Raw genomic sequence first — 13,802 nt, forward strand, 5'->3', positions numbered from 1 at the left:
AGTAGGGAGGTTTTGCTACAACTGTACAGGACATTGGTGAGGCCGCACCTGGAGTACTGCGTACAGTTTTGGTCTCCTTAATAAGGAGGGATATACTTGCTTTGGAAACATTTCAGAAAAGATTCACTAGGCTGATTCCTGGGATGAAGGGGTTGTCTTAGGAGAAAAGGTGAGCAAGTTGGGCCTTTACTCATAGGCGTTTAGACGAATGAGAGGTGAGCTAATTGAAACATATAAAACTCTGAGGCGGCTTGACAGGATAGATGCTGAGAGGTGGTTTTTCCTGGTTGGGGAATCTAGAACTAGGGGTCACAGTTTCAAAATAAGGGGATAAAAGCAAAATATTGTAGATGCTGGAAATCTGAAATAAAAACAAGAAATGCTGGAAATACTCAGCAGGTCTGGCAGCATCTGTGGAGAGAGAAACAGAGTTAACGTTTCAGGTCAGTGACCCTTCATCAGAACTCAGTTCAGGTTACTGACTGAAACGTTAACTCTGCTTCTGTCCCCACAGATGCTGCCAGACCTGCTGAGTATTTCCAGCATTTCTTGTTTTTGTTTCAAAATAAGGGGTCTGGAGATGAGGAGGAATTTCTTCTCTCAGAGGGTCATTAATCTTTGGAATTCTCTTTCCCAGAAAGCAGTGGAGGCTGGGTCATTGAATATGTTCAAATCTGAGTTAGACAGATTTTTGATCTACAAGGGTTATGGGGGGCAGGCAGGAAAGTGGAGTTAAGGCCACAATCAGATCAGACAGGGGTCACATGGCCTACTCCTGCTCCTCTTTCTCATGTTCTTATGGTCTTAAAGGCATGGTTGAGGATTGTCAGAAAGGGTGATGGTGAGGTAAGGATCATAGTGAATAAGGAAAATCATTCAGCATGACCCTAACTTCCCTCTCTCCCCCACCACCACTATTCCCCATTGCAATACCCAATTGATTCCAGGGTCTTGACTCCACTACTCAGGAGTTTATTCCAAACGTTGATCTTTCTGAAGGCAGGTAATGCTCTGGAATTGCAAAGAGACAGTCTCAGTGATGGAAAGGAGATGAAGTCTGATGGTCGGCCTTCATTGGTCGGGGCATAGAGTATAAAAATAGGCAAGTCATGCTGCAGCTGTACAGAACTTTAGTTAGGCCACACTTAGAATATTGCGTGTAATTCTGGTCGCCACACTACCAGAAGGACGTAGAGGCTTTGGAGAGGGTACAGAAGAGGTTTACCAGGATGTTGCCTGGTCTGGAGGGCATTAGCTATGAGGAGAGGTTGGATAAACTCGGATTGTTTTCACTGGAACAACGGAGGTGGAGGGGCGACATGTTAGAGGTTTACGAAGTTATGAGCGGCATGGACAGAGTGGACAGTCAGAAGCTTTTTCCCAGGGTGGAAGAGTCAGTTACTAGGGGACATAGGTTTAAGATGAGAGGGGCAAAGTTTAGAGGGGATGTGCGAGGCAAGTTCTTTACACAGAGGGTGGTGAGTGCCTGGAACTTGCTGCCAGGGGAGGTGGTGGAAGCAGGTACGATAGCAACGTTTAAGAGGCATCTTGACAAATACATGAATAGGATGGGAATAGAGGGATACGGTCCCCGGAAGTGCAGAAGGTTTTAGTTTAGACAGGCATCAAGATTGGCGCAGGCCTGGAGGGCCGAATGGCCTGTTCCTGTGCTGTACTGTTCTTTGTTCTTTGAGAAGGTGTAGATTGGACAAGGCCACATAGCTGACCAAAAGGTCATGGAGTAAAGGCAAACAATATGTTAATGGTGTGTTGAAAGACAAAGCATTAGTACAGGTAGGGTGTTAACGGACTGAAGATTGAACAGCAGCAAGTACAAACATGAAAAAAAAACAGTGGGTAAGCAAACTGAACAAACTAAGATGAAATGAAATAAACATACAAAAAAAAATTGTAAAAAATGTAAAAAAAAATAATTAAAAATAAAAGTAAAATGGGGCACCCGTCATGCTCTGAAATTATTGAAGGCAGGCATCAAGATCGGCACAGGCTTGGAGGGCCAAATGGCCTGTTCCTGTGCTGTACTGTTCTTTGTTCTCACTGTCAGATTGTACACTGAGGTTCTGCATGGTCAGGCTCATCAGAAGCCAGGGAGATGAGCTGGAAAGAGGCTAGGATCCAAAGCATCTGGAGGGAGCTGAACAGCAGGGCTTCATTCTTGCCAGGATTAGTTTATTGAAGGACTTGAATCATCATTCCTGGCAATTGCTAGGATCACAGAATCACTGAATAATACAGTGCAGAAGAGGCCCTTCGACCCATTGAGTCTGCACCGATGCATTAAAACACCTGACCTGTCTACCTAATCCCATTTGCCAGCACTTGGCCCATAGCCTTGATTGTTATGACATGCCAAGGGCTCATCCAGGTACTACTTAAAGGAATTGAGGCAACCTGCCTCTACCACCCTCCCAGGCAGGGAATTCCAGACCGTCACCACCCTCTGGGTAAAAAAAGTTCTTCCTCAAATCCCCCTTAAACCTCCCGCCCCTCACCTTAAACTTGTGACCCCTCGTAACTGATCCTTCAACTAAGGGGAACAGCTGCTCCCTACCCACCCTGTCCATGCCCCTCATAATCTTGTACACCTCGGTCAGGTCACCCCTCAGTCTTCTCTGCTCCAGTGAAAACAACCCAAGCCTATCCAACCTCTCTTCATAGCTTAAATGTTCCATCCCAGGCAACATCCTGGTGAATCGCCTCTGCACCCCCTCCAATGCAACCACATCCTTCCTATAATGTGGCAACCAGAATTGCACACAGTACTCCAGCTGTGGCCTTACCAAAGTTCTGTGCAACTCCAACATGGCCTCCCTGCTTTTGTAATCTATGCCTCGATTGATAAAGGCAAGTATCCCATATGCCTTTTTCACCACCCTATTAACCTGCCCTTCTGCCTTCAGAGATCTATGGACAAACACGTCAAGGTCCCTTTGTTCCTCGGAACTTCCCAGTGTCAGGCCATTTATTGAATACTTCCGAATGTAACCTCTGCCTAGAATGTCAAAAAAACTATGAAATGAATCAGTGCAGACTATTGATTGGCATTGCAGTTCTGGTTGCAGAGAATATTGTTTTAAAAATGACAAAGTTTTGTTTAACAAAAAAGTTGAAATGAAAACTTTCAACTGCCTTGCGAGACATTTGGTATTTTTTGGTGCTTGTTAATCTTCATTAAGGGAGGGCTAATATGTCTCCTCCAGCCCCATTAGAAAAGTAAAGAGAGACTTGCATTTATATCGTGCTTTACAGCCAATGCAGTACTTTTGAGTGTAGTCACTGTTGTATTGTGGGATACACAGCAGCCAATTTGCACACAACAAGCTCCCACAAACAGCAATGAGGAATGACCAGATAATCTGATTCAGTGTTGTTAATTGAGGGAAAAATATTGGCTGGGACACCAGGAATAACTCTCCTCTTCTTCGAGATGGCACAACAGGATCCTTTATGTCCACCTGAGAAGGCAGACAGTGTTTCGGTTGAACTTCTCATCTGAAAGACAGCACCTCTGACAGCATAGAACTCCCTCAATACTGCACTGGAATATCAGCTTAGATTTTTGTTCTCAGCTCTTGGAGTAGGACTTGAACCCTGAACCTCTGGGCTCAATCAGGAGTGCGACCCACTGATCCACAGCTAATGCATTAGCTGCAAGTTCATTGCCAAATGGTAGCATTAGAATAGAGGACTGAACTCTTTAGATTAGATTAGCTTTTGAAAAGTTGCATCACCTGGGGAAGATTTTTCCTCTGAATGACTTTTATTTAAATAATTTACAAAAGGCCTTTTCCTAAACAGTGCTTCTGTTACTCTTAACTATTGCATTTGGAGCCAGGAACACTCGAGCCATGTTTATCTATTTGTAATTTAATTGATTTTTCCAGTATACAGGATTTACAAGCGAGTCACTGGAAATATATCATTAATGCCAGTTTAACAAACCAGCATTGTCTACACAACAAAGAACAAAGACTTACGCCTAGACCACTGTGCCTGATTGGTGAGGGTCGTGGCCTTTCCTGCTATTGAGCCTTGGCCCTCATTTTTATCAAGCCGCTAAGCCTCGGAGGGTAACAGGCAGACTGCTGGTGAAGCATGTTTGAACATGCTCTGGCGTTGCAGGGTCCCTAGGGTCAGTGAGGAAATGGGGAGATGGGGAAGGGAGTGGGGTGATGGTGACAGGGTTGTGAGGGAGCGGTGGTGATTGAGTGGGGTGGGGGTTGGGGTAAACAAAGTGTTCCTCCTGGTTCCACATTCAGGTAAGTATTAAAGTGTTGCTTTCTTGGTTGTGGCCTCGTGGGCAGTCCTTTTAAGGACAGTAAGGCTGCATCTAGACCTGAGTGCAGCTCACTTGCTGCATCAAGTATTTATTGCAGACACTTGCAGGTCTAAGATTCTTTTTTTCATTATCAAGTGACCCATGAATGAAATCGAAGAAACATATGCGGCTTTGAAATTTGTACGATTTCTGAAAAAGCCATTCTGTTACCATGCTGTTAACTCTGCAGGCAAACAGGCATTCTTCTGAGAGTAATTTGACTTCTTTGCCTCTGGTACCAACTCTTAAAGGATATGGAATCAGGCAAATATGCCAAATGCAGAGGGGGAGAGGGCAAGGAGTAAGTTGAATGCTGAGGAATGAAGATGCAGAGTAAAGCCAAGGTGAAGAACTAGATTGTAGACTTCTGTGTTTCCAAATACAATTGCAACCCAAGGTGCACAAACAATCTTGTAGCTGTTCACAGAATTATAGTGTCTTATACAAGTTCAACATAACTTCCTTGTTCTTGTACTCTGTGCCTCTATTAATAAAGCCCAGGATACTCTATGCTTTATTAACTGCTCTCTCAACCAGCCACCTTTAATGACTTATGCACATATACACCCAGGTCCCTCTGCTCCTGCACCCCCTTTCAAATTGCAGTCTTTAATCTCTGTTGTCTCTCTGTGTTCTTCCTACCAAAATGAATCACCTCTCAGTTCTCTGCATTGAACTTCATCTGCCACCTGTCTGCCCATTCCACCAACTTGTCTATGTCCTTTTGAAGTTCTGCACTATCCTCCTCACAGTTCACAATGTTTCCAAGTTTCGTATCATCTGCAAACTTTGAAATTGTGCCCTGTACACCAAGGTCTAGGTTATTAATATATATCAGGAAAAACAAGGGTCCCAACACTGATCCCTGGGAAACTCCACTACAAACCTTCCTCCAGCCTGAAAAACATCCATTAACCACTACTGTTTGTTTCCTGTCACTCAGCCATTTTTGTATCCATGTTGATACCATCCCTTTCATTCCATGAGCAATAAGTTTGTACAAGGAAGACAATTCTTGTGGATTACACTCACCTCTCCTCTCTGCCACTGCCCTCAATTCCATGGCTGTAGTGTGCTCTGCAACTGGCTGTGTGACATTGCTTCACAGATGAGTCCGAACTTCTTCCAACTAAACGTTGGCAAGACTGAGGTCATCCTGTTTGGTTCATATCCGAAACTCCACACCCTATCCCTGCTCCATCCTTTCCAATTGCTCATTCAGCCTAAATTCAACAATGTGCAGCAGCCTTGGTGGCCAATTTGATTCTGAGCATCCACATCTGGTCCATCACCAACATGGCCTAATTCCAGCTCCACAATGATGCTCACCTCTGCCCCTACCTCACCATCATCAAAACCTTCGTCATTGCTTTTGTCACATGCAGGCTCAATTTCTGTGAAACTTTCCTTGCTGACCTTGCAAGCTAAAGTCCACAGAAACTCCAATTCATCCAGAACTGCTCCACTCGCATCCTATACCATCCAATATCCCACTTAGTTATTGCCCTCTCCTTAAAATGTATCTCTTCACTCTTGCCCTCGGTCATTTTCCCCTTAACTCTGCTCACAATTCTTGTTGTGCTTCTGAATTACCTTGGCAAACCAAGATGTTCTGTCATATTAGAGGCATCTTGTAACTGTACAGATATTGTTGTTCCTGGGTCATGAACACTGCCTGTGATATTCCCATAAGGTGACACTATTGAGAGTAACAAAACACTTGCTCAATTGCTAACCAAGGGATTTCCAGGGCAGCCAGTACCCAAGTGCTATTAAACCTCGTACGCTTTCCAGATGCGAACAGTAAGATGGAGTGCAAACAGTACAATAGGGGAGTGTGAAATGGCAACAAAGCATTATCCTCCCATGGTCTGTAAGCTAAATACTTTCTTGGTTTCAAAACACCACGTAATGCATTAATCCGCAGCTGGTTGAAATGTCTCCTTGTTTTAATATGCACTGTAAATTGGCAGAGAGTTTTACTGGACACAATTGTGCAATGATGTGATAACAAGCTCGGCTTGTGGCGTTTGCAGTCAGCAGATTGATTATCAGACATATTTCTCATCAGATGGTAATGATAACCCTAATTCACAATAAAAGCATGATTTAGATCTGCAGTGTCCATCAATAAATTTTCCCATGGACCAGTAGTAACACTGGTATTGTAATTATAGAGCAGCTCTTTAACTCTCTGTAATTCACTCCAGCTGCTGTAGAATATAGTTGAATCAATCAGAAAACAATGTCAAGTTTCTTGGTTTCCATCTTCTTACTTTTATCAAATACTTTCCTTTGCACTGTCGGATTTTTTCAGATAATGTTTTTCTTCTTTGTCTTTTTTGTTATGTGGAGAGACCAAAGAAGCTGAGATTGATCTCTTGAGAGCAGAGAAGGTGAAGGGAAAATGATAAAGGGTTTTGATGCAGTATAGATGGAGAAACAGTTTCCACCAGCATGAAGGTCAGAAATCAGAGGACATAGATAATAAGGTAATTCGCAAAAGAATCAGAGGGGAGATGAGATTTTCTTTTTACATCGCGAGTTATGATGAGCTGGAATGCACTGCCTGAAAGGGTGGTGGAAGTAGATTCAATGGTAACTTTCAAAAGGGAACTGGATACATATTGGGAGAGGAAAAATTTGCAAGGTGATGGGGAAAAAGCAGCAAAGTAGGACTAATTGGGCAACTTTTTCAAACAGCTGACACAGAGCGGATGGGCTGAATGGCCACCTTCTGTGCTGTATGATTCTATAAATGTTTGACAGCACCAGTTTATCACTAGAACGCTTCATATTGAATGTTTATGAAAAAGCATTATTGATGTGCATCATACATGATGAAATTTGATAAGTTGTAAGTGGCTTGTGGACATAGCCTGGGCAGTAAGCTAGCGGACTGTGTCTACCACCTGTTGTAGAACCCACCCGATTGCCATTACGTTGAATCAAATATGGGCAGATACTATCCAAGGTGGAATATCTGCTCCGCCAGATTACAGGTAGTGAAGACAAACATTTATCCCATAGGATTTTGGTGTCCAGTTTTATTCCTCTGACAGTAAATGCAAAAACTTCAAACATTTGGCTAAAGTAACTCTCAAACGATTAAATTATTCATGCCCTGTATTTTCCGAAGGCCTCTCTTGGAAGGAGACAAATCAACAAGAACTTGCATCTATATAGCAAAGTGATTCCTGACAATGCAGCCGGCCACTGACGTCATCAGGCTGCGCCAAGCACATGCGCAGACGGTCTCCTGCTCTCTGCGCGTGCGCTGTGTTCCGACTTGCCAGGGCTGGTTAGCGCATGCGCCGATGACGTCATCGCATGACCTGTGCATTTTCAGGCAACGCGCCTGGTCAGCCTCTGCGCATGCGCTTTACGCTTACAGCAATTCAACGCTAACGGGTATTCACCCATGCGTCAAGCTCCGCTCCCCCCCCACCCATCGCTGCTCTCCTCAGCCGCTCCACTCTTTGGCCGCTCACCCCCCTCGCTGCTCTCTCCGGCCGCTCCACTCCCCACCCCCCTCGCTGCTCTCTCCGGCCGCTCCAGTCCCCCCCCCCCTCGCTGCCCTCTCCGGCCGCTCCCCCCCCCTCGCAGCTCTCTCCGACCGCCCCAGTCCCCCCCCCCTCGCTGCCCTCTCCGGCCGCTCCACCCCCCCACTGCTGTCTCCGGCTGCTCCGCTCCCCCCCCCTCACTGCTCTCTCCAGCCACTCTGCTCCCCCCCTCACTGCTCTCTCCAGCCACTCCGCTCCCCCCTCACTGCTCTCTCTGGCTGCACTGCTCCCCCCCTCGCTGCTTTCTCCGGCCGCTCCGCACTTTCGGCTGCTCCGCTCCCCCACTTCACTGCTCTCTCTGGCCGCTCCACTCCCCCCACCTCGCTGTTCTCTCCGGCCGCTCCGCCGCCCTCCCCGCCCCCGCTGCTCTCTCCGGTCGCTCCGCTCCCCCCCCACCCCTGTACCCGGCCCGCTCGCTCGCTCGCCCCCGTCCCCGACCCGCTCCACACCCCCCCCACCCCACCCGTCCTTGGCCCACTCCACTCTCCCCCACCTGGCCCCGGACCGCTCCACTCCCCCCCCCCCCCGTTCCCGGCCCGCTCGTTCGCTCTCTCCCTCCCACCATTCTGTGCTGCCATGTGTTCAGGTTAGGTTGCCTTCGTGTGATGATTTGAGCAGCGGATGCTGCATTTGTGCATGTTCCACTGCAGCGCCACCTAGTGGTAGCATTGTCAGCAAACGCAGCCTTGATTTAGTGCCTTTATCATGATAAAAATGTCCCAGGATGCTTCACAGGAATGTAATCAGACAAAAAACAGCCAGAGAAGGATACATTAGGATAGGTATCCAAAAACATGTTCAAAGAGGTAAGTTTTAAAGAGTGTAAGGCAGCGACAATTTAAATTAGATACATCTCTGAAAGGGTATGTGGCGAAATCTTTCCATTCAGTTGCCACATTGCTTTTTAGGGGAGTGAGTTTTAGGTTTCCCTGCCCTTTGTATGAATACCCAGGATTAGCATGTTAATCTTTTATTGTATTTTGGCCTTTATCGTTGAGATAATGCCCACCATGATCAACTTGTAAAGGACTGCCTTGAGCATAAAACAACGTACTGAATGGTTAGACAATAATAGTGAAGTTTAGGACTACATTAGCTGTTGCATCAGTATGTATAGGGATGTTGACGTGGAAATTGTTACACTGATACAGGATGTTTCTCTGAAGTTGGGTAGGTTTTTGAGAAGAAAGCAAAAAATGCTGGAAATACTCAACAGGTTGATGACCTTTCATCAGAACTGGAAAAGTTAGACATGTAGCAGGTTTCCAGCAAATGCAGAGAGAGAGGAGGAAAGAACAAAAGGGACGATGGTTCAAGGCAAAAGGAAGTGTTAATGGGACAAGTAAAGAAGCAAAAGATATGTGGGAATAGAAGAATCTTCACCAATAGCTGCCATCCAAAAAATGGGGGCAGGAGTTGTGACCTGAAATTGTTAAACTCAACATTAAGTCTGGAAGGCTGTAAAGGGTCTAACCAAACTCGATTAGGCACTTCACAGCCTTCCGGAATCAACATCGAGTCAGCCTTTCCCTGCCTCAGTACTTGCTCAAAACCTTCACATCTCTAACTTTTCCTAGTTCTGAGGAAAGGTCATCAACCTGAAATGTTAACTCTGCTTCTCTCTCCACAGATGCTGCCAGACCTGCTGAATATTTCCAGCACTTCCTGTTTTTATTTCAGATTTCCAGCAACTGCAGTATTTTGTTTTTTTAATCAGGTAGTTTTGAAATCTGTTGTCAGGTCAGAGCAAGTTTTGCATCTGTTTGTTCTGTAACAGACCTGGGAAACATATAAATGCTTGACCCAACACGAGAGTGGAACCTCTGAATGTTGCACTGCTTAACACTCTCTTGCATTATTCCCATGTGCACCATTTTTAACATAGGTATCAACCCATTAATTTTCATTGATAATTGCTACTATTACCATCAGGTGAGGAAGGGTCTCAGGCTCCCCTCTTGCCCCTTCTCTTGTTTGGCCGCAACAGGGTTTATCTTTTAAAACTAACCAACTCAGTGGGCCCTTGCTCGCTGCACTCTCATTACAATTGCAAATGAACCAGTCAGACAGGTTTTCTTAGGTTTAAACAAGAAAGGTGTGTTTATTGGCCTTATCACTCTAACCCGGTTACAATTACTAAAATACGCGATGCAACCATGCTTGCACGCATGCGAGAGGCACACACACACAAATAGATACAGAGGGGAAGACATTTTTTTTGGGGGGGGTTGAAGTATAGTTTGTAATAAATGGAATACACATACTGTCCATTGTGTCTTTGATGTAATGTCCTTGATTGAAGTTAAGGTCTGGGAATCCTCGCTGGAGCCACGTGCACAATTCCAGACTTGTTTTTCTGGTACCAGAAGGCCAAAGAGGGGCTTTGTCTGCAGTCTTAAAGTCGAAGATGCCACCGGGGGTTCCCTGGAACTTTGCTGGAGAGACAGAGAGAGAGAGCAAGACTTTTCTTCCAGTCCAGTTGCAGTCTGTTACCTTTCTGAGGCACAATTCTAAAAAAACCCCAGTCTGGCCTGCAGGTAGGTCATGCGTCCATCTCTTTGTTTGAAACAGCTGTTTCTTGGATGGTTAAAACAAAAAGTGCTGGAAATACTCAGCAGGTCTGGCGGCACCTGTGGCGAGAGAAGCAAAGGTCTGTGACCTTTCATCAGAACTGGCAAAGATCAGAAACGAATTAGGTTTTAAGCCAGTGAAGGGGAGGGGGATGGGGGAAGAGAACAAAGGGGAAGGTTCTGATGAAGGGTCATTGACCTGAAAGGTTAACTCTGCTTCTCTCTCTCCACAAATGCTGCCAGACCTGTTGAGTATTTCCAGCATTTCTTGTTTTTATTTCAGATTTCCAGCATCTGCAGTAATTGCTTTTTGACAAAGGGGAAGGTGTTTGATAGGGCGGGAGAGATTAAATAACAAAGCTGTCCTGGGCCAAAGGCAAAGCGTGTGTTAATGCTTGTGGTGAAAGGCAAAGCATTAGTCCAGAGAGACTGTTAATAGTGGAATAATAAGCAGCTCTGACTACATGAAAAGCAGGCACATGGTTAAAAAAGAAAATATTAATAAAAGGCCAGTCATGCTCTGAAGTTATTCAACTCAATGTTCAGTCTGCAAGGCTGTAGAGTGCCTAATCGAAAGATCAGGTGCTGTTTCTCGAGCTTGTGTTGATGTTCACTGGAACACTGGAGCAGGCCAAAGACAGAAATGTTGGCGTGAGAGCGGGGGGAGTGTTGAAATGTCAAGGAACTGGAAGCTCGGGGTCATGCTTTCGGACTGAGCGGAGGTGTTCAGCAAAGCGGTCACCTGATCTGCATTTGGTATCCCCAATGTAGAGGAGACTGCATTGTGAGCAGCGAATACAGTATACTAAATTGAAAGAAGTACAAGTCAATTGTTGCTTCGCCTGAAAGGAGTGTTTGGGGTCTTGGATAGTGAGGAGAGAGAAGGTAAAAGGACGGGTATTACACCTCCTATAATTGCATGGAAAGGTGCCGTGGGAAGGGGATGAGGTAACGGGGGTAATGGAAGAGTAGACCAGGGTGTCACGGAGGGAATGATTCCTTCGGAATGCTGACAGGGGAGGGGAAGATGTGTTTGTTGATGGCATCACGCTGGAGGTGACTGAAATGGAGGAGGAGCACGACAGAAATGTAGAGGTTGTTTAGGGAGCACTTGCTGCAACTGCTGGATAGGTTTGTCCCGATGAGGCAGGGAAGGGGTGGTAGGGTGAAGGAACCTTGGATGACAAGAGATGTGGAACAGCTCGTCAAGAGGAAGAAGGAAGCTTACTTAAGGTTGAGGAAGCAAGGATCAGACAGGGCTCTAGAGGGTTACAAGGTAGCCAGGAAGGAACTGAAGAATGGACTTAGGAGAGCTAGAAGGGGACATGAAAAAGTCTTGGCGGGTAGGATTAAGGAAAATCCCAAGGCGTTCTACACTTATGTGAGGAACAAGGGGATGGCCAGAGTGAGGGTAGGGCCGATCAGGGATAGTGGAGGGAACTTGTGCCTGGAGTCGGAGGAGGTAGGGGAGGTCTTAAATGAATACTTTGCTTCAGTATTCACTAGTGAGAGGGACCTGGTCGTCTGTGAGGACAGCGTGGAACAAGCTGATATGCTCGAACAGGTTGAGGTTAAGAGGGAGGATGTGCTGGAAATTTTGAATGATATGAGGACAGATAAGCCCCCGGGGCCAGACGGGATATTCCCAAGGATATTACGGGAAGCGCCTTTGGTGATGATCTTTGCATCCTCACTGTCCACTGGAGTAGTACCGGATGATTGGAGGGTGGCAAATGTTGTTCCCTTGTTCAAGAAAGGGAATCGGGATAACCCTGGGAATAATAGACCAGTCAGTCTTACGTCGGTAGTGGGCAAATTATTGGAGAGGATTCTGAGAGACAGGATTTATGATTATTTGGAAAAGCATGGTTTAATTAGAGACAGTCAGCATGGCTTTGTGAGGGGCAGGTCATGCCTCACAAGCCTTATTGAATTCTTTGAAGATGTGACAAAACACATTGATGAAGGAAGAGCAGTGGATGTGGTGTATATGGATTTTAGAAAGGCGTTTGATAAGGTTCCCCATGGTAGGCTCATTCAGAAAGTAAGGAGGCATGGGGTTCAGGGAAAGTTGGCTGTCTGGATACAAAATTGGCTAGCCCATAGAAGTCAGAGGGTGGTAGTAGATGGAAAGTATTCAGCATGGAGCTCGGTGACCAGTGGTGTTCCACAAGGATCTGTTCTGGGACCTCTGCTCTTTGTGATTTTTATAAATGACTTGGATGAGGAAGTGGAAGGCTGGGTTAGCAAGTTTGCCGATGACACGAAGGTTGCTGGAGTTGTGGATAGTTTGGAAGGCTGTTGTAGGTTGCAACGGGACATTGACAGGATGCAGAGCTGGGCTGAGAAGTGGCAGATGGAGTTCAACCTGGAAAAGTGTGAAGTGATTCATTTTCGAAGGTCGAATTTGAATGCGGAATACAGGCTTAAAGACAGGATTCTTGGTAGTGTGGAGGAACAGAGGGATCTTGGGGTCCATGTCCATAGATCGCTCAAAGTTGCCACCCAAGTTGATAGGGTTGTTAAGAAGGCGTATGGTGTGTTGGCTTTCATTAACAGGGGGATTGAGTTTAAGAGCCGCGAGGTTATGCTGTAGCTCTCTAAGGCCCTGGTTCGACCACACTTGGAATATTGTGTTCAGTTCTGGTCGCCTCATTATAGGAAGGATGTGGAAGCTTTAGAGAGGGTGCAGAGGAGATTTACCAGGATGCTGCCTGGACTGGAGGGCATGTCCTACGAAGAAAGATTGAGGGAGCTAGGGCTTTTCTCATTGGAGCGAAGAAGGATGAGAGGTGACTTGATAGAGGGGTACAAGATGATGAGAGGCATAGATAGAGTGGATAGTCAGAGACTTTTTCCCAGGGTGGAAAGGGCTATCACCAGGGGGCATAATTTTAAGGTGATTGGAGGAAGGTTTCGGGGAGATGTCAGAGGTAGGTTCTTTACACAGAGAGTGGTGGGTGCGTGAAATGCGCTGCCAGCAGTGGTGGTAGAAGCAGTTACATTAGGGGCATTTAAGCGACTCTTGGATAGGTACATGGATGATAGTAGAATGAAGGGTAGGTAGATAGTTTGATCTTAGAGTAGGTTAAAGGTTCAGCACAACGTCGTGGGCCGAAGGGCCTGTACTGTGCTGTACTGTTCTATGTTCTATGATCCTCTAGATATTCTGGGAACTGCGACAGGGTTCCCCTTGTCCTCACTTTCCACCCCACCAACCTCCACATCCACCTCCACTGTGATGCCTCTCTCTCTTTGCATTCCTTCTGGAAGGCTCTTGCTTTCTCTCCTTTCTTGCTCTCTCTCTCTCTCTCCTCTCTTTTTCTTTGT

General features: G+C 46.0%; 1 protein-coding gene across 9 annotated transcripts in view; it reads left to right on the forward strand.

The window, feature by feature from the left end:
• ccser1 (coiled-coil serine-rich protein 1) overlaps window positions 1-13,802 on the forward strand; it is a 1,304,709-nt gene that overhangs the window by 841,694 nt on the left and 449,213 nt on the right. The window contains exon 10 of one of the 9 annotated variants that reach the window (XM_068045936.1): window positions 10,205-10,439. The exons of the other annotated variants lie outside the window; for them this stretch is intronic. Coding sequence (XP_067902037.1) covers window positions 10,205-10,439 — 235 coding nt within the window. The remainder of the gene's footprint in view (window positions 1-10,204; window positions 10,440-13,802) is intronic. 9 annotated transcript variants of the gene reach the window in all.

The sequence above is a fragment of the Heterodontus francisci genome, chromosome 1 (genome assembly GCF_036365525.1).
Source record: "Heterodontus francisci isolate sHetFra1 chromosome 1, sHetFra1.hap1, whole genome shotgun sequence".
In the NCBI taxonomy this organism is placed as follows: Eukaryota; Metazoa; Chordata; class Chondrichthyes; order Heterodontiformes; family Heterodontidae; genus Heterodontus; species Heterodontus francisci.